The sequence below is a fragment of the Zonotrichia albicollis genome, chromosome 9 (assembly GCF_047830755.1).
Source record: "Zonotrichia albicollis isolate bZonAlb1 chromosome 9, bZonAlb1.hap1, whole genome shotgun sequence".
In the NCBI taxonomy this organism is placed as follows: Eukaryota; Metazoa; Chordata; class Aves; order Passeriformes; family Passerellidae; genus Zonotrichia; species Zonotrichia albicollis.
The window spans coordinates 28,212,862-28,239,005 of record NC_133827.1 but is presented as its reverse complement, the minus strand read 5'-3'; the positions used below and the strand labels follow the sequence as shown (position 1 = coordinate 28,239,005).

The window sequence follows — 26,144 nt, the reverse complement described above, 5'->3', positions numbered from 1 at the left end:
CTGAATTCTGCAATAACGGCTTATGCTAAATACACCCATATGTGTACATTTATATGTACAGATAAAATCTGAATATGATATCAGGAAAAACAAAGATAAATAATACACAAACTTAACTGTAAGGAAGCTCAGTCAAAATGCAGGGTCTTCCTTCTGCCTAGTGAAGAAAACATTCAGCTCTCAGAGTCTGGGTTTACGCTAACCCTGCTCAGAAGGAGTAAAGCAAGACCAATATGATTTCCTATAATTTGATTCTTATTTGATCAAACAAAATAAAAAGACACTACATTTTGAAAATCATATTCCTTTAAAATTATTCAGGGTATCTATTTGGGAATGTGTTGTTATACTAAGGGCACATTAAATGGAGGCACCAAGCCTCCGTTAATAGCAAAAGATAGAATTTGTAGTAAAACTTGAACTTATACGTAAGCATCATGGTCACAATAGAAAGATGTGTACTATATTGTTTGATTAATACTCCTCCCACCCAAAAAAGCTCTTCCTCTCTGAACAGAAGCTGTTTATGAAATAGCCTGTTTTGCTTTAAAGCATATTCTGCTTTCACTGTGCTGTTCTCAGAACAGTGAAGTCAACTCAAATATAAAATCAGCCTTGGACAGTTTTCCTTTAAAAGTCAGAACTTTCCTGCTGACCTGAACATGCAATGTCCATTAGTAACACCCTTAAAATTTGCCTTGGTTTCCAGGCACACAAACAGGTACTTTGTCTTACCTTCAGCAGGAGAACCAGACTCAGGTGCTGCCCGAACAGCCCTGCCCTGTCCCTCTGCACCCAGCCAAGGCGGGGACAGCAGGAGCCACCAAAGGCTCTGCCTGCAAGGACAGTGACACCAAGAGTCCTCACACACCATTCATACTTGGGATCAAACGAGAAAGGAGGATGGGAAAAAGGTTCCTATCTGTCACTTCTGATGATGGAGCATTCTGCAACACTACCAAAAGTAGTTCCATGTGTATTTTAAAGCATCCTAGACTAAAACAATCCTGAAAGATTTACTGATCTGAAAATGAATAGCTGAGATGAGGTTCTTAAAGTATTCTTTATTAATATCATTAGAAGTTGCAGAAACAACTTTCTTGTAATATAAAGGCACAGGGAGACAGTTTTGATAAAGTATTCCAAACAAACAGTAACTTACAGTACAAAAGGACAATTTTAATGCACATACAAACCCCAAACATCTCATTCAAAAATATTTCACCATGTTCATCAATAATAATGGGCAATGACTAAAAATATAAATTGTTATTGTACAATAAATATCTGACAGGTGCAAATGGAACAAGATTTATTGCTCTCCACAATGTTTTCCCTGTAGTGTTTTTGCTCTAGTGGGGGGTTTGGGGTTTATTTTCCTTTCACTCCCAAGTTCCTTTTACAAGTGGCTTTAGTAACTTGCTTCTGGAGGGACTAAAACCCAAACAAAACCTTAGAGAACATTCTGACAGTCACAGAACTGACTCAAGTAGTAACCAAAACTGGCAGTGTTTGTTTCTTACACAACAACCACAGTCCACTCTCTCTTTGGGAAATGTGGCAAATGTTTCAAAATCAACTGTAGTGCTAAGTCAAGGCTTTAAGGTAGGGGTGGTAGTGATGCCTTGAGAGGCTGCCTAGAACAGAGGCCAGACAGTGTTAAAGCAATAAAGCAGGGATTTATTAAAAGGCCTTCTAAGGATTCACCCTGGGCAGTACAAGTGGCCCCACCCAACATGGACAGCAGGCCAAGAGTTTTCACACTTTTATAAGTTTTGGTCCATTTCCATATTGGGGTTAATTATCCAATTACAGCTTTAGGTTATGCAGTCCCATCCTCCCAGACTGCTCTCCTCAACTCCCTGTTGTTTACACTTTTTGGGCCTGAAGCTCCAAAGGTGTCCTTGGTTCTCAGGCTGCAAAAGGATTGTTTTGTCTAAATAAACTGTGAAGAGAACTTGCTAACACTTTATATGAAGTTCAGAGTTACATACTAATGCAGTACAGAATCTGGAAAACATGAAAGCTAAAACTTAAGGCATCAGTAGTACCTAGTCTGAGGGTTAGTCTATTTTCTTCAGATAAGTGGAGTTTATGAAGAAAAGTAACATGACTGTTCTCCAACAGCTTGTACCAGAACAAGCACAAACTGTTAAAATGAGGGGAGAAATTCAAATTAAAAGCTGCACTGGGCATTCTAACTTCAAAAAACAAGACAAGGGACTGGGAACAAATTAAGACTACAGAGGCAACAATGACATGAGTGAGAATTTCCAATTCCAAAATATCCTTAATCATAGAATCTTTAAAGTTGGAAAAGACCTTTAAGATCATCAAGTCCAACCAGCAACCCAGCACCACCACCATGTTCACCATTACAGCAAGTCCTCAAAATACAGTGACCTAAGAAATCAAAGAGCACTCTGCATCTCTGTGTGGCTCCACTGAGCTTTGAGAAAGGAGGGCAAGTCAGTGAGTTTGCCATTTTCCTCACCTGCACAACAACTTCCACCAGGCTCCATGCAGTACAGGAGGCAGAGCAGCTCTGCTCTGGAAGAAGCACACGTTACCTTGCTCAGAATTAAGTTTAGCTTGTACAAAATAGTGTTTTACACAGGTATTTAAGAAATATTAGTCTCCTTCATTACTGTTACCAGAAGTAATATGCACACATTTCCTAAGAGCATCTTTGTAGGAACCAAATTTCAGGAAAATTAAGCATAGTAGTTATTAAAAAAAAAAAAAAAAAAAAAAAAAGAAAAAAGGCAAAACCAAAAACTGAGGAGCAAGCTTTCAAGTGAGTTCTTGTAGCAGTAATTGAGGCTTTTATAAAAACTGTGATTTATGAGAACAACTCCATATTTACACAAACCTCAACCAGTTAATTTCAACTGTACTGGGAATAGCCAAACTTAGTTCAAGAAAAGGTACCTAGAGTGAGTACAGCTTACTGGTAAACCAAAAGATGAATATTCAGAAAACTCCATTCAACACATTTAGGGAGGATGTAAAACAAACTGCTAACTTGCTTGACATGATTCAAATTAGGGTTTTCTCTAGCTTAAGTACACAATTCCAGAAGTTCTTCAGAAAGTAAGCAAGGACCATCAAAATCTGAATTTTGAAAATTATTAGTTTCACTAGAGTATAGCATTCTTTGTTTACTGTATGTTCAAAAAACTAGTGAACAAAACCATTTTCTTTGGCTTATACTTAAACTACACCAGATTAGTGATTTTTTTTAGTCAATCTTCTATCCCAAATTTAAATTAACACAGACCTTTTTATTGTAGTGTCCTTCCAATTTTCAAATTATCTCTGTTAAAAGTAAGAGTTTGCTCATACCATGATTTCCTGTTAAACAGCCATGTGTATATACTGGCATGAAGGGTAAGTTTTGTACAATAGTTACATTAAGTGATATTTCCAATGGTAGAACCACAGAAGACATTAAATGAATGTTAGTTCAAGTGAGATTTGAGCTTATGATGATCTTAAAAAAACAAACCACAATGTCTAAGCATAATAAAATACAGTGTAAAACCCCCTAAAATCAGACAGTAAACTCAGGAATTCTGCACTCACAGTAGGAATGTTCTGCACAGCATTAACATGAAAGCCTGTTCAGTTTGAAACAATGCAGACAGCTAGGTTTACCTGGATGTAAATGCCACTTCAAGGTGTTTAAATAAACACAAAAATGAGACAATGATGTCAGAAAAAAGGCCTTTAAAACAGGCCACCAGTCTAACTTGACTTTCCAAGTAAGAACATCAGTTTCACAAAACTGTGACACTAATGCAGTTTTAGGTAAAGTACCCTTTGACACACAAGCTGTCAATTAAGCTATCACAGTCTTTTGTGACCTACTCCCTTTTGAACACTTAGGGAGGACGGTCAATAGTAGCTCAAGTTTTAATTCAGTAAGTACCTTGTTTGTTTGCAAAGGAACATTATAACACCATAAAATTCTATTTTTACAGTATTTAGAAAACTGATAAACTAGAGTTTTTTATTCTCTCTTTTCAACAGAGGAGTCCAAAACTTGTGTTTTCTGCGTGTCTTTGCAATAGTGTTCAGCCAGTGCTGCCCAGGAGCCTCACTGAGGACTACCTGACGTTGTTACTGAGCTGGGCCAGGTACTCGCGCAGCTCCCTGGCGGCCTGGAACCGGCCGTACCTCTTCTTTGGGTTGGCACACTCATCCAGCAGGGCCTCCAGGCGCCCCTCTTTGGCAATCTCAGCTGGGGGGTGGTGCAGGAGCCCCCCCGAAGTGCCCCTCCACGTGGCGTGTCTGGACAAAAGGTTCTGACAAATGGCATAGTAGTTGTGGTCCACAGTGACGCGAGCACAGAGGATCTCCTTGGAGAAGGACAGACAAGCTTCCTTATCGCAGTCGTCAAACTTGCTCTCGTACCACACGTCCCAGTTCTCAGGTTTGTCTGTGCAATGCAGGGAGACAGAGAAACAAGTGAGGGAGGGGAGCAAAGAGCATGTCTGTGTGTCTGAATGCGATCAGAAGCTCAATGCACAGCAAACTGGTAATATTTAAACTAAAAACCAGTTTTGTTTAGACAAACTCAGAAATGTTGGAGCCTAAGACTGCATCTGACAGTTTGATACATCCTTCTGCTGAAATGTTCCCAGCAAAACAAAAAAAAAAGGGAAAGAAAGAAAGAAAAAGGGGAAAATAGCAAAGAGGAAGCAGGAAAAAAAGCAGCACAGCAAACACATGAAATCTACATTAACACATACCCAGAGGAAAAAATGTAGCATGAGCAAGTACAAGAGAACAAGCCAGAGCCAAAGCTCAGAGAAAAACAAACAAGCAACATGATTTATTTTAGCAACATAGATTTGGGTTCTCCAGTTGCCCTGGAAACTATTGCTAGCAAGTGGTCTACCAACGACTAAAAAAACATAGCAAAGTAATTGCTATAAACTTTTGAAACTTTATCTTCCATCTTACTTTCAACACAGCAGTAACCAGAAAGAATATAAAAAAGCAAATACATTACTTATAATCTTTGAAAAAAGTAAAATTCAACAAGGCAAATGGCATTTATGTACATGTACAAACCCTTCTCCTTCTCACAGCTCTAACTTAAAACCCGATTTACATTAAATACCTCATGCAGTAATAATAGTGAAAAGGTTACTAAATGTGAACTCTCCTGAGTTCTTACTATTTTTGTTAGAAAACTTTCATCTTAAGTTTCCAGACTACTGCCAGCTGTGAGAAGAGGTCCTTATCATGGAGTCTCAGAGTTTTGCAGATGTCTCTTAGCAGTGTGAGGTACAAAGAAAAATTCATCTGTGCTTGGCAGTCTCTGAGCTGACTATTGGTCTTCTCATTCACAGCACATTGAAAGACAGTTTAGGAAAAGAAAGAGTACAGAAGGATGATAAAAAACTATAAAAACATGATGTAAGATCTGCAGAATTAACAGCAAAGTCAATGTGGAAAAAAAAGCCAGCAATGGAGAATGGGAAAAAAGGGCTTCCTTCAGCAAACTCAAATATGACATCCCACACAGAGCACACACAGGTGTTACAGTGCAGCGCAGCTGGAAATAAAGTACACACTGAAATATCTGAACAGGCACATGGATCACTCTGGACAGAGACTGGCTCATGGGACCTCCCCAGAGATCCATGGAAACAGCAGTAAATGTCAACCACAACAAGTTTATACAAAGACTAAGAACTCGCTCATGTCCTCTCTTGGTGTCTGTGTTCTTGATTGTTAGATCATAAATCACACCAAAAGCTTGGCTGGGACAACAGATGTGACACTTGTGGCATTCAGGTTCTGCAAGGTGCTACTCACTCCTATTCCATGTACATATCAACATTTCCAGAGCTCATCTGAACATCCTTCTGCTCGAGCAATTCAGACAGGCTCCAAAAATGAAAGCCTTCAGTAATATTATTTTAAGAGGGAAGGAAATGAACAGAAGAGAAAGGAATAGAAAGAAAGGAAAGGGTTCTACAGTAAATGTACTGTATATATTCAATATATTAAAAGTTTTCCTTGGTAGGTTCATATAGTTTTACTCTAAGCTGCTTGAGAACATATAATAAACCTAATAAAAAAACCCAACCAAACAACCCCAAAACACACTTCCGTGCAGAAAAGCGTGTGGATAGAAAAAGCCAGTCTAAAACTTAATTCCACAGCACAACATAAGAAGCCTATTTGCAAAGCTTAAAATTATCCATTCACCCAAAGCAAAGTGGAATCACTTGGCCTGTTGCCATGAATTTCTGCAGAATCCAGAGTATCATGTTCAATGTCTCCAGCCCTCAGGTCTGTAAGTTTTCCTTATAAGCTCAAAAAGAATATAAACCTACGTGATGCCACTTTGTCAAACACCTCTCCTGCTGCCACTGCTTTGAGCTTTTACAGGTGACAGAAAGAAAATTAATTTGTAACCAGCACTAGAATTACCCATTCCTTCAGTTCCATTATTACAGAAAACCAACAGGAAGCAAAGTCAGGCTATGGGACTGAGGCAAAGCAGGCATTAATGCTGTTTGTCATTCACAGAAAGTAGAGTTCCAAGACTCCCATTGTTACACAGGTGCTTGGAAAAGCAAAAAAAGCCCCTCTCTCTTAGGTAAGGAGGACAAGAAAGCCAGGCTGCTTATCTGTCTATCTGTCCATCCACCTGTCCAAACACACTCAGCACCAACACCCTCTCTTCCCATCCCCCCCTCTTCCTTGATGCACATTTACAGTCCTTAGAAGTGTGCAGGTATGCTCAACAGCTCATGAAATTGACAAATTGGTCAAGCTAATTAGTCTAATTACAGAAGAAAGCTAATTCATTTGTTAATTAGCAGTCTAGTTGTAAAGCAAACCAAATATGTATTTAGCAACCACTCATACTTTAAATATTGCAGAGAAAGAAGTGAGACACGGGGTGAAGGGAGTGAAAGAAGACACTTACTCTGTCTGATCAACCTTTTGTCTGCCACCAGAACGTTTTCTGCATCTACAATGATAACTTTCCCATCTCTTGGTCCCACTGCAAAGTTGTCAAAGCTGACATCAAGGAGGTAGAGTGCAAATTCAAAGTCATTATTTGTCAGCTGCTCAGCTATTTCCATTAATTGCCAGGCCAGATCCACTCGTTTCTCCCACGGTGCATTGAAGTAACTCCACAGCTCCTCTCCCACGTAGTTGACAGCCACCATCCTTCCACATGCTCCCAGGTACTTTGCAAATGGCCAACCCTCGTCAGATGGAAAGCTCTGTATATGAAAAATTTAAAATTTTAATTAAAACAGAACAGCTTAGATTTTAAAAGGCTTTTAAATAAAACTTAGAAGAGAAAGCTGCAAATATCCATCAACACAATAATCCATATGTTTCTAAGCTTTGAAGGGAAAAGAAAAACAATACAAATATATTTCTGTGACCATGAGGCCTCGCTGGACTAATGCAGGGAAGAAGCTGGATGACCTGAAACAATACATAGCCCATATCTAGCTTTCCACCTATACTCACACACTCACATTTTTACACACACAATTTCACCAACCATCTTTTTCTCTTGGTGTTTTATCACACATCTGTTGGGATAATGCAAGTATATTTCCCATCACAACATTTTTGCATTTGATCTTTTAATTAAAACTGGTTCTTTTAACAACCTAAAGAAAAAAAAACTCTATAAAGTGGCACCTCCTTCTCTCCACCACCACCCCTTCCATGTTCCCAGCTGACAGGATTCCTTTGAGGCTTCTTAATTTTCTAGTATACCTTAACTGTTTATCTCTTTATTAATTGCTACATATATACTGTGTGTTTATTACACACAGCCACATAACATTTTTTATCAACAGTAAAATCTGTCTCCAACAGTACCTTTCTTGGAAGTTAACAGAAGAGACTGAATAGAAATGACACACTACAAGAAATGACAAAAAAAGCCACAACACACCAGCACGGTTTTCCTAATTCAGTTGTGCTGAACGTGCTCTAGGATTTCAGTGTGAACAGACAGGCACTTGAAAGGTACCCTCCAAACTCCAGAGGAGTGCTGGAGAGGAATGCAACAGGAAGAAACTACAAAAGCACTGATGTAAGAAACCCCAAATTTAGAGAAGTTAGCACTCTAAGAATACGATGTACACCACTTTTAACTATTACGAGATACCAGCAGGTGCCCATGCTCCTTCCTCCTGCTCTGCCTTGCTATGGTGTCACCAGACATCACCCAGGATCCATTCTGCACCAATGACATAAAGGTTTTACCACAGCTGGGGATTTTTACCACCACCATGGTGGGGTTCAGGATGAATGAAAGCCTTGGACCTTCTGGAATCTACAATGGCAGAAAACATTTACTGTCACCCAGGAAAAGAGACTGGAAGGAAACACACCCTGTAGAACTGAACTACAAGACCATGCAGAGAAGAGGTGCCTAACATAACCAACTTTGTCTATGTGGTACACCTGAAGAAACTCAAATTTTAACTAATATACATAACTGACAATGTTTGCTATTTTAATGGCAAAAGCCATGAAGTTGCTCTCTCAGGTGGCAAACCTTAGAGGACAATTTCTGGCTAAGTAACCATGTTTACCACTACAAAAAAACACATTTCTTGGCTGGGCAAAAGGACATCAGAGCCATATTGGTAACAGAATAGGTTGAAAGTTTTTGACATGTCTGCATGTCTGAACTTCAACTCTATTTTTATCACATGTTCTACTCACATAAGCAGAACAGGCTGTGATAAATCCTGAGGATAATACAAACTAATTTGACAGGTTTGAGAGCAGTATGGTATTTTCAAGCTGTGAAACCACGTAACTCAGCAGAACTAAATCTCTCTCAGTAACTAAATCTACCATGCAATAGGGAAGACATTATCCAGCCTCCAGGCTTATTTGCCTGCAGGATTCAGGGCAATTAATGAAAGTAGGAGTACAGCCAAAGAGCCACCAGTTCAGCTCATGTCAAGTGTCACATTCCACAGTTAAGAGAGTTTTGGGATTTCTTTTGTCACTTGTTTTGTGTTCAACAAAATAACCTTCCAACAACTGAAGCGTGTGGTAATTCAGTCTTCCTTACTTATTCTGAACAGACTATCTAACAGAAACATGGCTGTGGCATCAGTAAATGTCACCAAAGAGGGATTTCACATGCATTTGTCGTGACTGTATTCAGTCCTGGACCAAAACAAAACAAGAAGCAAACAGCTGTTGTCCATCAAATGAAATTATTTATTTAACCTATATCATACAAACTTCTCTTTAAACTGGGAAAAAGTTACCTGATTACATTTCCTGACAAAGACAAGTTTAACTAATTCCACCAACTACATGACATTGTCATATTGCTGCATTTTATCAGCACTCAATTCAATGCTGCTTAAATATTTTTATTTAAATATTACTTTGGACCATCCCACACATTTTATTTTCCACAGTTGTCCTTTTCTATGTTCCAATCTTGCCCTGTTTATGACTTTGCCTCCCTTTGCAAACCAAAATGCAACCACAACCAGCAGAACCTGGCAAGGAATGGGAAGCACAGTTGTCCCTCCCTCGCAGCGCACCAAGCACACTCATTGCAATCCCTTGCACACCAAGAGCAAAGCAAGGCTCGTACTGCGGGGCTGGTGCTCCCTGGATCAGCCTGATCCAGACCACATCCCCACCTTGTGCCAGGATGCGCTGCTGGGAGCAGCAGAGAAAGCCTCCCCAGCTGGGTGCAGAAGAGGAAAGGAGCTAAGATGAAGTTTCCTTTCCAGCAGCAGCAGGGATTTATGAAATGGATTAAACTGATTTTCAAAGTGCAGTGTTAGTCACTGATCTTCCAAACACATCTATTATGCTTCCTGCACTGTGTACACTGAATTGCATTGCAGACAAGAAATCCTAGGAGCAGTCTGGTTTATTCAGAAGTGCTCACCTTCATGTTACCAGCAGAATATCTGCATGCCATGCTGTAACAGATATATTTATAACGCTGTGGCAATAAAAACATCTTTTGACAACGGGAGTGCGGGGAATCCTGCCAAGGTCTGCACATGTACAAACAACATCTCTGCTTTGGCTCCCCTCCAACTGGCATGTAACAGCCACATCTACACTTCATTACCCAAGTCAGTAGCGGAAGAAGGGATAAAAATATGTACAAGTGCCTCATTCAGTAGTTTTTATATTCACTTGGTGAATTTGACAAGAATATTAATTGAAGTGCAGATCTCTTGTCTTTGCAAGCAGCAGTTTGTAACTTATTGTACTGTTCTATTTTGAAAGCTGTTTTCTAAGAGCAAACTGCAGCTAACTTGACAAGGATTTTTTGGTTCATGCATTAAAATTTTGAAAACAAATTTATATGATTAATGAACATGTATTTCATGAACAAATTGCATTAAGAAACAAAAAGCTTCTTGCATCACTGTCAAAAATCTGATTTCTGGGGAATACTACATAACTTTATGCTTTATTTTAGTAGTCTGCATATTTAATTAGATAATTTTGTACTTGAATATGCTATTTTCAGACTTTAAAACCTGCATTTGACAAACAAATTAAAAACTAAGCTCTTGTTCAAAACAGGAAGCAGCTGTTTGACAAAATAATTCGATTCTGATGCACCCCCTCACATTTTATCCGTGAACATACACACAAAATCCAGAGAAACCATAGACAATTAAACTTCATGTGTTTTAAAATAACGTAATGCATATGAAAATCTAAAACAGGTAGCTTAGTAAGATTCCTCTCATTAGCATTATCTTTTTTCTGTATTCAGAGAAATATGTATAGCTTTTAACAGAAAGATGGAAAACAGTAAAGATGCCAAAAACTTCTGCTACCTCCATTCCCAGTGACACACCCCTAAAACATATTTTGCTTGCTCTAATTAGTGTAGCTCCAAGATATCTCTCTAATCAAGGCCTAGAAACCTAAACAAACTGTGTCAAAGGGACAATGGACATGCTGTTCCTGAAACAATAGTACTGCATTTATACCTTTAAAAATACACTGTAGTCTCAGAAAAAATAATAAGAATTAACAGAGTGAATTTATCACTTCACTGGAGCACAAAACAGACTATCAGTGCATTTGTCTTCCTCACTTCCATCTGTCTAAACCTGAGATTATACACAAATGTGCCAGTGCTTTTTGTTCAGAGCTGTGAATTAGATCAGGCAGTGAAGACTCACCAGCTTGCAGCTGATCAGGCCTATCGTATTCTGCAGTAACACAAATCCCCCTTGAATTAACCACTTAAAAGAATATTAGTTTATCATAATGAAGCATATAATTCATCCTCATAATCAAGACCAAAAAGCCAAACCAGTTTAAGTAACAACTGACATTTCTGTTGTTAAAAAACATGCTTTTCATTTTCAAACTATTCCAGAAGGTGCTCTATTTGTCACCTCCAGTGTTGGCATAAAGTGAGTTCCAGCTCAGAAAAAACACCTCGGACAAAAAACCTGCCCAAACAAAGAGCTGCATCTTTTATGTGAAGGAATTTTTAAAAACACACACAAACAGGGTGGGGACTTGTCTGCAAGGGACCCTGAGGAACTTCATGGCAAAACGACCCCTCCCTGACACCGTCACCGCAGGCACCAGCAGGCAGGGCAAGCAGAACCCAAGTAACGTGCCCTCCCTCAAATGGAAAATGAGTTCTCTCTCAGACTACTGCTGACTCCACAGGGTAAACAAAAGCAGCACTTGCATTCATCACCAAGGCAAATGAGCAAAGCTCTGGAGCCATGAAGAGCTACAGAGCCGATTTACCACCATGATTTTTGGATCAAAGGAGTTACAAGCACAGTCTAAACACAGGTGCCTCCTTTTGTCAGGAACTGATCTGCATTCTGGAAGATACGTATTCAAATGTTTTTCTGAATGCTCGTGAGTAAGTGGAAACCATGTAATTCCAGGTACATGCCACAGCATTTGATATTTACCTGGAACTCCCACAGGGGTTATACACACATAGCCTACAGACACAGTGTGAACAGTGGATTTCACTGAGTGCTCCAGATACTGGTGTTCCCATTAAAACCATGGTTTTTTAATTTATTTGACTCTTCTTCAAGTTTCACCACATTTCAACCAGTTACTATACACAATTCATGCCAACAAGAGGTTCACACCAGGCTTGACACACAAAAGGATAAAAGACACAAAATTCTGAATACTCAGTTGGTAAGATGAACACTTCAGCTGTAAAAGTTGTATTTCAAAACATCAGCAGAGACATGCCTCTTTTCCAAATAAATTAATGAACAATGATTAAACTCAAGAGCCATAATAAAGAAAATTTAGTATTATTATTGGTTGTCACCTATTCAAATTGATTTGCAGTTCATAGAAGTTTTTTTCAGATTAAATTTGCAACAGATGCAAATAATCACTGTGTATTTACTTCTCATCAGTTATGAGCCTGGAATATGTCACTATCAAGGAGTCCTAGCAGAGATGGCCTTATTTTTAAAGTTACTTTGCAAAATTGGAGTCCAAAACAAAGCTTCAATTATTTAATTGAGAGAAGTAAAACACAACTATCCCTATACATCTGACATACCAGAACAACATTGCAAGGTTTCTAATGTGGGGTAACAAACTTTTTTCTGCTATTGAAAACTGCAAGTGAGAATTTCTCAAGAGAATTTCTATTTAAGTCTATATAGTAACTTCCCAGCAGCCTTTACATTCAGACAGCCATTCATCATAATATACACCCCACAATAACTTCAAGAATTTCTAGACAATTTTAAAATATCCCTTATAATAACCCTACATGTTTTCTACTCTAGGGAACTTTCACTATGAAAGAAGGATGAAAATAGTTTTGATAACTTAGGGAGCATAATTAAATATGACAGTTAACATGACAAGTACAAGCCAGTTCTGGTCTAATATGTACAGTCATATGTCACTGCAAAAAAAATGATTCTTCAGTTTTCAATAGATCCACATTAGAGGAGTATTCTTGTAACATGAGGCCACTCAATTTTAATTCAACAAAGAACCAATTTTTCGTTCCTTTCAGAAAGGTTCACAATGGAAATTCAGTCTATTAAAATCCCAGGACTTCAATAACACAAGTCCAGCCAAGGACATGTCAGGTAGTGCAGATATCACCTTAAATCCACTGCTTGGTTTACAGCATCAGAATTATGGAACAGAAACACCAAATTCAGTAATGAAGACACTTTTAAGGGTACCAAATATTAATACTGACTTGCCATTCTACATTCTACCAATGTATTTAGAATAGAACTACAGAAAATAACTTATGATTAGAAGAGTGTGTATGGAAAAAAATAGAAAAGAGGAATTTGCTCATTTACTTATGTATGGATGAGCAAAAAGATTCTGTGGAACATTTGGCTAAATTGCTACTTTGAGTGAATTCTGTGCAAGAAATTGTTTCAAATTGATCAGTTAAAGTTTTAATATATGTTTACCAGATGTCAACTATTGCTCTTCCCGTAACAAAACCAAACATCAAGCCCAACAATGACATGTAGAGAAACCAGAAGAATTTTAGGTTATGTGGCAACAGACTGCTCATGCAGAGTAATTATACCAAGAATAGAGATACAGCTGTTGGGTTTGTTTTGTTTTGCTTTTTCCCCACAAGGAATAACAATGATCAGAAGTTGTGAGAAAAATCAAGTCATTAAACTTAAGTATTCAGAAAGCTAAAACCATTTCTGAGGGAGGGGCAGTGATTTACACAGTCTATTAAAAATGCAGAAATACCACTATTTGGCACACAGAGATTGGCATTTCTCTTAGAGAAATGAAAGTCCTTGAGACTTGTAATTTACCTACAAGACACATATGTTCACCATCATTCTTTGAAGAATGTTCATTTCAAGAGGTTGTTAAAAGCTAAAGCTCGAAAAAAAGTTGCATTAATGCACTCCGGATTTAATTGATAGATACCTTCTACAGTTTGAAAAAAACTTCATTACAGGCAAGCATTTTATTTTAATTGCACAGTGTATGTGCAAATTCCAAGTTTACTTTGTGTGCCTATCTCATTTTTCCCACAGTAGCTGGTGCGGGTCTGTGTTTTGGATCTGTGCTGGAATGGCATTGGTAACTCAGGGATGCTCCAGTCACTGCTGAGCAGCGATCACACAGAGCCAAGGCCTCTCCTGCTCCTCACCCCAGCTGCCAGGGGAACGGGGAGCACGGGGAGCTGGGAGGGGACACAGCCCGGAGAGCTGACCCCAGCTGATCCAAGGCACATTCCATTCCATTCCATTCCATTCCGCATTGTGACCAGCATGTGAGGCTGGGGAAAGGAGGAGGAAGGAGGGGGACACATCCAGAGCGACAGCATTTGTCTTCCCAAGTCTCCATTCCGTGTGATGGAGCCCTGCAATGGCTGAGCACCTGCGTGCCCATGGGGATTGCTGAATGAATCCCTTCTTTGGCTTTGTTCTCCTTACTGAACTGTCTTGGTCTCACACCCCACAAGTTTTCTCACTTCTCCTCTCCCCCATCCCAGTGTGAGGCGAGGGAGCTGCGTGGGGCTGAGTTCCCAGCTGGGGTTAAACCACAGCACTGAAAACAAAGCAAGCACAACTGACATTTCCATATGGCACCCGGCAATACTGTGCACCAACAGCACAGCCAACACAAAGGCAAGACTGAGGGTTGCAAGACCAGCTCTAGATGCCCTTTGCCAAAACAACTTCTAAATCCTGTATTTCAGTTTTGCCAGTACAGATGTAAACTGTCTTTTCAGGTAAGCATAAGATCTTAGGAAAAACACAACCACCTTACTGAAAAACAACGTTCTTACCAAGAAACAACTTCTTATTTCAGCAGTCAAGTCCCATTGTACTACCCCTAACACCAAGAACAGGGATCTGGGGCACTGTTTGTTCATGTTTCAGCAGAGAACACGACACCTGGCCACTGCAGAAGGAGTCAGACACAGCGCGGCTGCACACCAGGGCTCACAGCACAGCCACAGGGGCACCACAGCAGCAGCTCAGGAACTCAGCATCCAAACTGCCAGGACACTGCCACAGCACCTCCAAAGAGGAAATACGGAGCCTGACAGGCATCAGTGCAAAAGCTCTGTGAAAAATGAGCTATCACACATTTCAGTTCTATTAACAGTAAGTTTACGTGCCAACTTGCAAGTGAAGAGAAAAATTAACCAAGTTACTTGATAAAGTTGAATAACATTCACTATTTAAAATGTTGAAAATATTTCAAAATCTTTCTCCATTACATCTATCTTACAAGACAAACTAGAAGCTGGTGGTTTATAGAAAGTCAAAGGACAAGGAAAAATCTGCTTACATCCAGAATGGTTCTCTGAACAGTCACACTGCATTCAGTCTCTAATCCAAGTTATTTTTTCAATTTTTCTATTTCTTCCTAAGGCAACTTCAGCTGACCTATCTTTGCAAGTGTTTGATGCACACCATCATCATATTCAGTGAGAAATAGGGCACCATGCATAGATCCTATCCTCCAGGTGATTCCCATTTAAAACACTGTTTATCATTCAATGAGTTGAAACAGCAGCAAGTTTTCCTCTTGCATTTGTCCAAATAAGCTGTGCATGCCTATATGAAATACTGGTTTAGATGTAGCATTTTGATTACCAATCTGACCTTATTTTACTAAAAAGTATTCATCTTTTTTGAAGAAAACAACTATTAGGAGGGGAGACGAAAAAACCCCAAACCTATCAGAAATTAAATCTTTAGCACATAAATTCTTTGGTTCAAATGTGAATTCAGATGAAAATTGTGAGAGGATTTAATTAGTGAGAAGTTTAGCAAGATTCTACAGAAAAAAAATTAGTATTTTAATATAAAAAAAAAAATCTTAAGTGTACTTGAACAATACTGCAGCTGTCATTCCATTTGCTTAACAAAGTCAAATGGCAAAAGGGGCTGAATTCTTCCCTGAGTACACCTACACAATAAATAAGTGCAAACAAAGAAGGTTAACAAGAAAGTTATGAAAAAATACAAATAATGAGTTAGGATTACAACACGTAATCTGTACTAAATGTGCAGTGTTACACTTTTGATACAAACCCCTGAACAGTAATATCATGCTATGGGTTAAAGCCCCACCTGAGAAATTCCCACAGCAGAAGCTGTAAATCACTTGTGATGATGCAGTTCACGAGCAACACCACTGCAGGAATAATCCATACTCTCACAGGCTTCAAGCTAAAATCCCAGTCTCTGATGAAAAACCTCACCATCCATGAACTGTTGGCTCTTGTAGACAACTACAGAGAATTTCCTACTATAAATGAAAGACAAAGCTTTAAGTTCCTACTAAATTGCCTATTTACATTTGTCTGTAGCACAATTAAGCAAAACAGAACTTGCATGCACTGTACACCAAGAGTTTAGACATCATCTCTGCTGTTATGAATGACAGTGCTCAGTCACTGTAGTGTTCCATGAAAGGCTCGAGGCAAAAACAAGCAGCATTTTCCCCTGTGCCCTCTTGGTGACAGACAGCATGAGTTAAATGCATCAATTTATTGACTGCTTTACTTTAAATTAAAATCTGATTCTTCATACATCATAAAGGTTTCTTTTCTTGGAAGCAGCTGATTTTTAAAACAAGCCTACAAGTTTCATTCCAATAGCACTACCTGCCCTCATCAATACTGCAGAAACTACACCATAAAATGTTTTACAAATGTTATGTACAAACACAAACAACCTTCTCAGTGGTCAATTATAAATTCTAGAAAGTAACCACCTCTCAGAGCGTCTGGCATGTTGCTGTTGCAAGAGCTGCAGAACACAGAATTACCCATTCCTTAAATGTTTCTCAGATGGAGACTAAACCTGGAATACTACGGAATGGGAAGAGACCATAGAGATTCATGTACTTTAAATAATTCAGTCCTAATTGAGAGAAGGTCTTCAAACTGCAAGTATCCAATACCAAAGTTAATTAACACTCTTTTGGAGAAAACATTAGGAGGGTTTAGGCACACAAAGCTGGCCTGAACCTCCCCAGAAATACTGTCCAAGCTATGCCCAAACATCAAAATTTACAAGACTCTATGAAACACTTTAGATCTGTTAAAAGGCAACAGACTTGCTTTACTCCTCCCTGAACTGCTAAAGGCTGCCTCACTTCCCACAAATTTGACCTGCTCTGCTCTCAGCTGCACCCTTGTTAAGATAAATGTTGAACAGAGGGCTCAAGTCCACTCAAGGTTTTTTTCTCTTCAGAAGATTTGCTTGACAGTCGCGGGACTCATCTACAGTCCATCAAGAAGCTGAGAGGAATCAAGGCTCCTAATCAACCCACTGCCCTCCATCCACGATCCAGCCCATCACAGTCAATGCCACAAGTGTGCCATAGCCTTTGCCTGTAAAGAATTATGAAGAAACACAGCTGTTCTCTGGCCATCGAGGTCTGTACTCAGTATGTTGGAACCACTGGTGAAAACTGAAAAAGTAAGTTGTATGGAACACAGCCAAAACAAATCACTTCTCAAAGAATTTCCTGGATATACTCAGCAGAGCAAAGCAGTTTTGATTTTCTTACTTAAGTGGAGTTTCCTTACTCACGGTGCTCAGGAGGAACTTCACAGCAAAATGGGAGACTTAATGTACCCTCAAGTCTGCTGAGAAGCAAACTGGAAAGACACTCTGAAAACAAACCTAAAGAGCGGTACATGAAGAGACTGAAGGGCAGAAAGCATACTACTGAAAAACATGTTCGTAATTAAGTTCATAAATTGATTTTCTAGAAATTAGTCAGTAGGCAAACTTTCTGGAGGGTAAAGCCTGCAGCACTGCTTTTTGAGCAGTTCTTGGCCTCTCACTAGAGAAACAGCAGATGTTAATAGTAATCATGAGGTAATGTTTTCAAAACATATTTGCAAATATCATTTTAATCATACATTGGATAAAGGCAAGGACAGTTCAGTAGTTAGACAAAACAGTTCTGATTCCAAACCTACATGCTAAAAGCACACTTGTGAGTTCCCTTGCTAATACCAAAAACCAAAATGCAAAGCTCCTCATCTAAACAGATACAGGAAAGAAACAACAGAGTGGTGCCACAGAATAGAAGCTTCCTAAGCATTTTTCACCTAAAAATTTCTGTAACATATTAAAGCACAAATTTCAGGTGTGCGCACATAACCCGTCCCCCTAATTAAAGACTACAGAACATGTAATCGCTGAAAAGAGAACACTGTTCATTTATCTGTTGCTCTATTTTCAGGCTACAAATACCAATCTCTAATTTCTACCAGCACTAACTATATTTAGTTTACATTAAGAACATGACATAGCACATGAGTCAGTTTCTGACAAGGAAAGCACAACAGCATCGCAGCACAGTCTCTACGCACTCCCTCCCAAACTAGACCCTAAGCAATGAATCACGGGCACGCACTGCTGCCCGGCAATGTGTGAACAGCGGAACGCGCTGACACCGGACTGTGCCAAAGGACGAGTCAGCCGAGAGCATCAGCCCCCGGCACCGACCCACTCGCTCCCGGGGACCGCGCCTGCCGCTCGGTACCGGCGGCACAGCGGGATGGGGATGGAGTTAAACCCTGTGGAGGACCGCAAATCGGGAAAACGCGCACTCTTTGAGGGAGGAAGGAAGGAGGAAAGCTGATCAGGCTAAGTGAGCTAAAGAAACGCCTCCTGGCCAGGCACGGACTGGGATCCTCTGCTCAGCCCGCCCTGCCGGCACCTCCGCAGGAGTCAGTCACGGCACAGAGCCGGAGGCGGCCCCCGCGATCCGCCGGGGTTTGGGGCCGCTGCCCGGGAGCCCTCGGCCCCGCTCGCAGACACGGCGAGGGCAGGAAGGGCCATTCCTGCGAGGGTCCCGCCGGGACGGGCACTGCCGGCCGCACTTACCTGCAGCACCAGCGGCTCGGGGTTGAAGGCGAGGGTGATGAGCAGCTGCATGCGCTCCGAGTCCTTCAGGTTGCGCAGCAGGAAGCTGCCCGAGTCCTTGGTCTCGGCGTAGCGGCGCACCAGGCGGTCGAGCAGGCGCTGCGAGGGGCAGTGCACCAGGTCGGACCAGCCCTCCACGGCGCCGGGGGTGAGCAGCCGCACGTCGCCGTTCAGGCTGGCGAACTCGGTGGCGGGCAGCGCCTGCAGCAGGTCGCAGCGGCCCCTGCCGGTGGCGCGGCGGCAGATCTTGGTGTCGATGTCGGCGAGCTCCTGCGCCGAGCCCAGGCGCTTCAGCACGACGCGGCGGGAGCCCTCGCGGGGCTCCCCGTACCGCGCGAAGTACACGTTCTTCACGTTGAAGAAGTCCAGCAGGCGCAGGCGGCCCCAGCTCTCCAGCCGCAGCTGCCCGTTGAGGAACTTGCGGCACCAGCTGGTGCCCCAGCAGGCCGGGCACTTATTGAGCTGCAGGAAGCGCCGCTCCGACAGCTCGTTGCGCTGCAGCGAGGCCAGCAGCGAGTGCGTGTTCAGCACCAGCGCCGCCGCCAGGCTGCCCAGCACCGCCAGCTTCACGTAGCGGTACAGCCGCCCCAACTTCAGCGACACCAGCCGCAGCATCGTCCCGGGCCGCGCCGGGCCCCCCGCCCTCCGCCGAGCTCGCTGCCCGCCCCGGTCGCGCCGCGGCTCCGGCTCCAATAAACTCCCCGCCTCGCCGCCCGCCCGATAAAAGGCGGCCAAGTTACTGAGGGGCCGGCAGGGAGGGGGAGGGCAGGGGAGGGGGGGCGGCGCCTGCAGCGCGCGGGCCCGGGCGGACCCGCCCCCGGGGAGGGGCTCGAGCTCCGCCGCCGCCGCCGCAGCTCCCGCCGCCGCCGAGCCCCCCCCCCGCCCCGGGGGGCTCCTCGCCCGCCCACCGCTGGACACGCCCTCTGGGGCGGGGCCTAGCGCGAGCGCCGCCAGCCGCCAGCGGTTGGCTGCGCGTGACGCGGCGCGGTCGCGTGCGGCCCCGCCCCCTTCCCCGCCCCATCTCGCGGGCGGGGCCGCCACGCGCGCGGGGGGCGGGGCGCAATGCCCTTCCCGCCCCTCAGCCCCCGGCCCCGCCGGACTCTCGGGCCGCCGGGGGAGGGGGCTCGGGGCTGGCGCTGGCTGCCGCCATGTTGCCTGCGCCTTTCTGTGTCCGTGTCTGTCCGCTGTGCCCGCCCCCGTCCCGTCCGGGGTAGCAGCGCTGTCCCGGTGCCCGCGGAAAGCGCCCTGCCCGGGGACGGCCGCGCTGCCCCAGCAGTGTCCGCAACGCGCCGTGTCCCTGCCCGCCCCTGGCGCCCGCCGCAGCCCCGCAGCGCAGCGCCCTCACGGGTCCCGGCGCGTCCTCGCCTGGCTTGGCGGTGCCGCGGGACGGGCTACACCTGATCCTGTGCAGTGTGTTCAGCCTGTTCCCGCTCCGGGGGAACAATCAGTGCCGAGGTGTAGTCCCCGTGTGAGGAACGGTCCGTGCTGTGAGGCTGCCCCCACAGCGTCCCCGGGAGTGCTGGCACCGGCACTGCCGCAGGCTAAGAGCCGTTCTGTAAAACTAACAACAGAGCAACAGAGATTAAGAAAAAGGGTGAAAGTCTTACTCTCTTCTACACTATGCTCTCACAAGTTAAAGACAACCTTCACACTGCGAGAAGTAACTCACTTTATTACCTGTCCAGTCCCAAAAGTGCAGTAGGGATATGGTTGTTGAGAAAGAAGTGTAGCAGACTGCATAATTTCCAGTTATTTTAAATGCACTATACAAAACTTTGAGTGCTTAGTATCTAGAATATTGGACATACATTTGTCTTTTCATATTGGCATGTATTGATATGTCTATGTGCTGTGTTTTGACACTTCTCTGTCTAATCTAAAGAATTTCTCTTACTGAGATTTTGTCACTGACTGGATCTGTTTCAATATGCCTTGTTAAATGCTGCTCCTAGGGTCAAAACATTCCATCAGCAAATGCTGCAGTCTACAAACCAGTGTGTTTTTGACAAATTAAGTATATACATAAATATATATAATTTTACTTAATTCAAGTCTTCATTAGGAGATGCACTGCTTGATGCTATATCTCACATAATCATAATTGATCTTGAAAGATGAACTGATTTTTTTTCTGCGTGGAAACTCCAAACTCACTAGCTAAACGTGTTTGGTCTTTACATGTTGATAGTGGTTTTTTTCATCTAACAATATCTAATCTGTATGTTATTAAATCACTAACAAATCCAAATATAACCAAATATATTGAATTAATGTTTATTTTCTGCATTGCTTATTTCTCAAGCTTTCTCATTTGCTCACTTATAGGGAAACAGCTTGATCCTTCTGAGTGCAAACAGAATATTTTAATCTTTACTAGATGAAAACATTTTAAAGTACAAAGAATAATTTAAATAGTTTAATACATTCTTTCAACAACAATGTAGTGTTCTTAAAGCATTTGACATTGCAAATTCATAAACAAATAAATCTGTTTCTAAAGCTGTTTCTAAACAGATCAGAAAACTTGTTCTGTAGCTATTTCTGGTTTCACTGGCATTCACTGGGGACTGTGGGGATTGTTTTTGAGGGGTAAGAGAAAAGGTGGAGGCTGCCTTTCAACGTCTCTTAAACTTGGTTTCACAGATTTACAAACTCTGGGTAACGAAAGAAAGGAGAATGAAGGGGAAATGCAACCATTTGGAAGACCAAAATGTGTGGAAAGAAAAGGTTAAGGCAGAGTTGGAAAGAAAAAGCAAAGGAGGGGGACCAACTGAGTAAAAAATGGTTAATTCTGAAAGGATGACAGGTATATCTTGTAGTGTTTAAAGGCCTGATTTGTGAATGATGCATTTCAAAGAACAGGGGAATGCAAAATAAACTAGATAATGCATTATAATGCATGCATTTCCTGTCTTTCTAGAGTTACCTTCTGACTAGCCTTCAAAATCAACTACAGTAGTTTTCCTGTGAAGACTTCATTATATCTGGCAGTGTAAACCATCAAAGCCTGCAGTGACTGGGATGCAAACAGGCCAGCCATGGAGTGCCAGTGCACAACGTTCTCTGGGGTACAGCAGGCTCTCACAAAGGGCTGGCCCACAGCACAGCACCAGGGCCTCAGTTTGCTGTGTGGTAGGAAGGGCTGTTCCAACAATTACCTAATATTGCTGCCTCCATCTGGGGATTTTTGGCATCTCCCATAACAGTGGTGGGTTGGAGTTATGCACAGACCTTTTATACAAAAGACAAAATATATTCCCAGTGTTTTCAGAGACATGGAGAGGCCTCATGGTGATCACAGACTCCACAGCTGCAGAGACCTCCTACACAACGTTAAATTATCCAGTATATTGATTTGAAAGAAGACTTGAATAGCTCCAGGCCTCCATAATGAGAAAGCAAACAACCACTCAGAATTTAAACAGTTTAGAAAGAAAAGATAATCCAGCAGCTCTATTGAAATGTCTGATAACAGGCTCTGCCTTACTAGAGCACTTCACTCTGAGCTCTTGTTCCAAACTATGGAATAAGCAGCTGTTTGAAATGGCAGCTATCTCAAATCCTTGCAGATACTGCAAAAGAGTTTGGAGTATCTGTTTTTCTTAATTGTCTAGACATTCCCACACTCAACCACCAATTCCACCTTGCCACTTTCAAAATAGGGATCTTTGTCCCTTTAGCAGGTCTGAAAAATGTGCTGGAAGAACAGTTCCAAGTTCTGCACCTTTATAACCCAGACTTTACATATTTATGTTCACACACATCAGACTGAATGCATACACATAGTTCAGAAGCCTGTGTCCCAGCAAGGGACATGGGTATGCCTGAGATTTCAGAATATTTTCCCTTTTTATGTTTGGGGAAGAGCCACAGGTTGGGACAAACACTCAATATCCTCAGACATCTTCCAGATTTGATCCTTGTGCAGAAAGTAGAACATATCTGAAGCAATCTGGATATATGGCTGGGCTGTGTAAAGGATCTGTCCAACCAACCATCCATCACACTCAGAGGGACACGGTTAGCACTTCTCTGAGGATGTGTAGCACAACTTCTGCTCTGTACCTTCTGCAAATTGAAAATCGCATTTGTTATGCTGTGCCACTTACTGATGGCAAAATGAAATTAGGATTGTGCTTCTGGAAAAATAACACCTAAAAGTCTGTTAATCTTACTAGTGGAAGGGAGTGTCTTTCTTTAACCAATAAAAATTGCAGTCAATTAGGGTTTTAGTTTTCTGTGTACAATACTAATCTCCTTGCTTAGAGTGAAGGCAATAATAAAAAAAGGCAACAAGATAATAATTTCATAAATTATCATAAATTTTTTAATTGTGTTTAATTTTATGCACATAACATACTGTATTTGGTGCAGTGTAACAGAAATACTGGTTCTGTAGAATTTTTCCTTTTAGTAATCTGGCATTTTTCCTCAATTTCTACTTCCTTTTAATTGGTGCCTCTTACAGCCTTTGAGCAGCTGAACAACATTACAGATTATTTAGCTGAATAAACATCCTAGCAAATATGCTTTATCATCATGAATCGGACAGTGCCTGGTTACTGCACTGAAACTGAATATCAAAAGCTGCCAAAGTATTTTCAAGTTCTCCGTTCTCTTTCCTCACATCTTCAAGTACAGATTAAGGATGGTCTTTGTCCTTTAAAGTCAACATCTATTTTTATCCAGATTTCGTGCAGTATGTCCTTTATGTTGGTGTAAGAACAGAGAGACAGTGCCTATGTCCTTGGGTAGGGTCTAATTATTTTGTTTCTGATGGAAATTTTGAGATTCTCAGTAAAATAATTTGTTTTCATTTTCGAACTTTACATAATAATTTTACCATAAACACATAGCATCTTCACTTTCAGTAGAGAATTTTGCTGCTTTTATGTGCAACTTTTTTTGTTCAATTAGCTCTACGTGTATTATACAGCATCTGACATCTGTTCATTTAGAAGTATCATTGCTTAACATGGATTTTCAGGTTTGTCTGCTGGGAGGGTTTAGGCTGGATTATTTCTTTCTTCCTGTATACCACTCTATGATCAGACTGTTTAATATTATACTAATCAGAATTTTCATGGCATGGAAATTGTGGGCCTGTGAACATTCTTCTTTTTGTATTATTTTGTATAAGTATGAACCTGATAAAACTGCACCAAATGTAATATATCATTGTTTGGATATTGGCTTGGACTTCTGTGGAGTGGTCCTGTGTCTGAAGTAACTGATTCAATTAATAATTTACTTCATCAAGTTCCTTCAGTGGGGACTGTCCATCGGTAATGAAGTTGTTTTATTGTAAACATCTAAAATCCATAATACAGGAAACCACATGAATGCTATCAGCAACTTTGCATTCTTGTTTACTAAAGGCACTGTTATTATAAATGAGTTTGAAAATGTCTATGGGAATGCATTGCTATGGTAACTGGGATCCACAACAGCAGCTGCTTGCTCTTCATTGCTGTTGCATATATACATTAAAGCTGACAATGCCTCTTCATTCAATTTTAACATGTGTAGCCTGAAAAAAGACATCAGCATTTCAAAAGCTACACATCTGATGTCAAATGCAGCCAATCTGTTAGTTAGGTTTATTTAGTTTTTTGGTTTCAGTCTTAGAGTTGTTGAAAAATAGATAGAACCTTAGCTTTAGCATGGTTTTGTGCCATGAGAACTTACTCTTCTATACTGTTTTGTCATTCAAAACATTAGAAGATTTTCCAGCAATTCAGTTTCAGAAAATGCCTTTGCTATCCATATTTATTGATTGTTATAGCAATTATAGTCAATAGTTATGAAAAAGTTTTTGTCCCTTGCCAGCCCTTTTGGGAGGAATCTATAACTGGGGCTTCTGTTCCATTTTTTAATGTCCCATACTCTAAGAAGTAAAATCCAGTCAGATGGCCTCCAGCTCTGTGCTCTGTTTGGTTTTACATTTCAGAGATGCCTTCAGATCTAAGCAATGCCATTGTGCTGTGCCATTGAGACACCTCCTAAACAGAGTGTCCTTTGGTCCAGTGGGCAGAGGAAATATGAAATGTGTTCCTCATGTCAGTAAGAGTAAAATAATCACATTCAACTTCTTAAAAATCTTGTCAGAGAAGTATTTTATGTTATTCCTTCCTTAAAGATGAGAAAAATAGAACACAGAGAGATTACAAGTCAGATTGAAATCTCTAGTATTAGTTGTAGAGTATTATGTGGCATAGAAAAGGGTTGAAAGAATTAAGATCTGAACTTACTGTTTGTTGCGCTGATCCTGTTAAAAAAAAAAAACCATAAACTAGGACTGGAAAAGATTCAAAGAGCTAAAGGTTGACCAAAATTACAACTTCCTTCCTAGAAGCCATGAAGTAAACTAGGACTATTGGGTTTGAGAAGAAAATATCATGGAAGGGTATGATAAAGTACAAAGTGGAAAGGCTGAGTATGTCTCAGAAGTTCTTCAGTTTTTCTACCACCAGAACTACAAGAACCAGTTAACCTTGCTCCCCCAAATGAAGCTTGTAGGATCCTGTTTCAGAGCAATGAGGGCTGCACTGGGTGACAGAGCTGGGGAACTCCAGGCAATGCAGATGGCCAGAGTTCCTGTTGGTTCCAAGGAAGAATGGACAGTTCACAAAAGATAAGCACACTGGTGCTAACCAAGTACATGGAAACTGACTTTGAAATTCCCTGAGCTGAAAAGCATTGCTCAGGTGCAAAAAGTCTGCAGAAGGATTAGGCAGCAGTACATGTACACCCTATTCCTGCTGCTTCCTAGACATCCATTCCCTGGATGTGCTTCATGACAGCCTGCTGGTCTGCAGGGACATCTGCTTTGGCCCAGTAGCTTCTCCCTAGGGGACCATACTCTGCAAACAGTATCACCTTTCAAAGTATAACACAACCATAAGATATTTAGTTTTAATATATTTGTTTTTCACACATGAAACAAATGCAAATATTTGAACATTGTAGGCAGATCAACTGTTTGACAGTAGGTCCATTATTATTCTGTATATAACATTGCATCTTCAAACACTTCAACTTCAGTGTAAACTGAAGGCCTAAAACACTTGCTTTCATGTCCATTTATTGATATATTTTTTAAAACCTAATTGAAAGTTTGCTGCCACGGGGATGCATCTTCTAAAGGATGTAGAAGTTCTCTTAACTGCATTTTGATAACTTCTAGGAGAGGGAACATAATGTGAAATCAAGGAGCTCAGT

General features: G+C 41.4%; 1 protein-coding gene across 1 annotated transcript; it reads right to left on the bottom strand.

The window, feature by feature from the left end:
• Window positions 1–1,049: 1,049 nt before the first annotated feature.
• On the bottom strand, window positions 1,050–19,788 carry DIPK2A (divergent protein kinase domain 2A). The gene is made up of 3 exons (XM_005489441.4): window positions 18,885–19,788; window positions 6,953–7,256; window positions 1,050–4,441 (listed from the first exon to the last, which is right to left on the bottom strand). Exons 1-3 carry the CDS (start codon window positions 19,536–19,538, stop codon window positions 4,110–4,112), a joined length of 1,290 nt encoding a protein of 429 aa, XP_005489498.1. The 5' UTR covers window positions 19,539–19,788; the 3' UTR covers window positions 1,050–4,109.
• Window positions 19,789–26,144: the final 6,356 nt, after the last annotated feature.

What these genes read in the sequence shown, in the direction of transcription:
- DIPK2A (XM_005489441.4), bottom strand. Translation starts at nt 19,538, where the DNA reads ATGCTGCGGCTGGTGTCGCTGAAGTTGGGGCGGCTGTACCGCTACGTG. An exon ending in CCGAGCCGCTGGTGCTGCAG is followed by an intron (nt 7,257 to 18,884) that starts GTAAGTGCGGCC and finishes TTTCATATACAG; the next exon opens with AGCTTTCCATCTGACGAGGG. An exon ending in CAAAAGGTTGATCAGACAGA is followed by an intron (nt 4,442 to 6,952) that starts GTAAGTGTCTTC and finishes TGCATTGCACAG; the next exon opens with ACAAACCTGAGAACTGGGAC.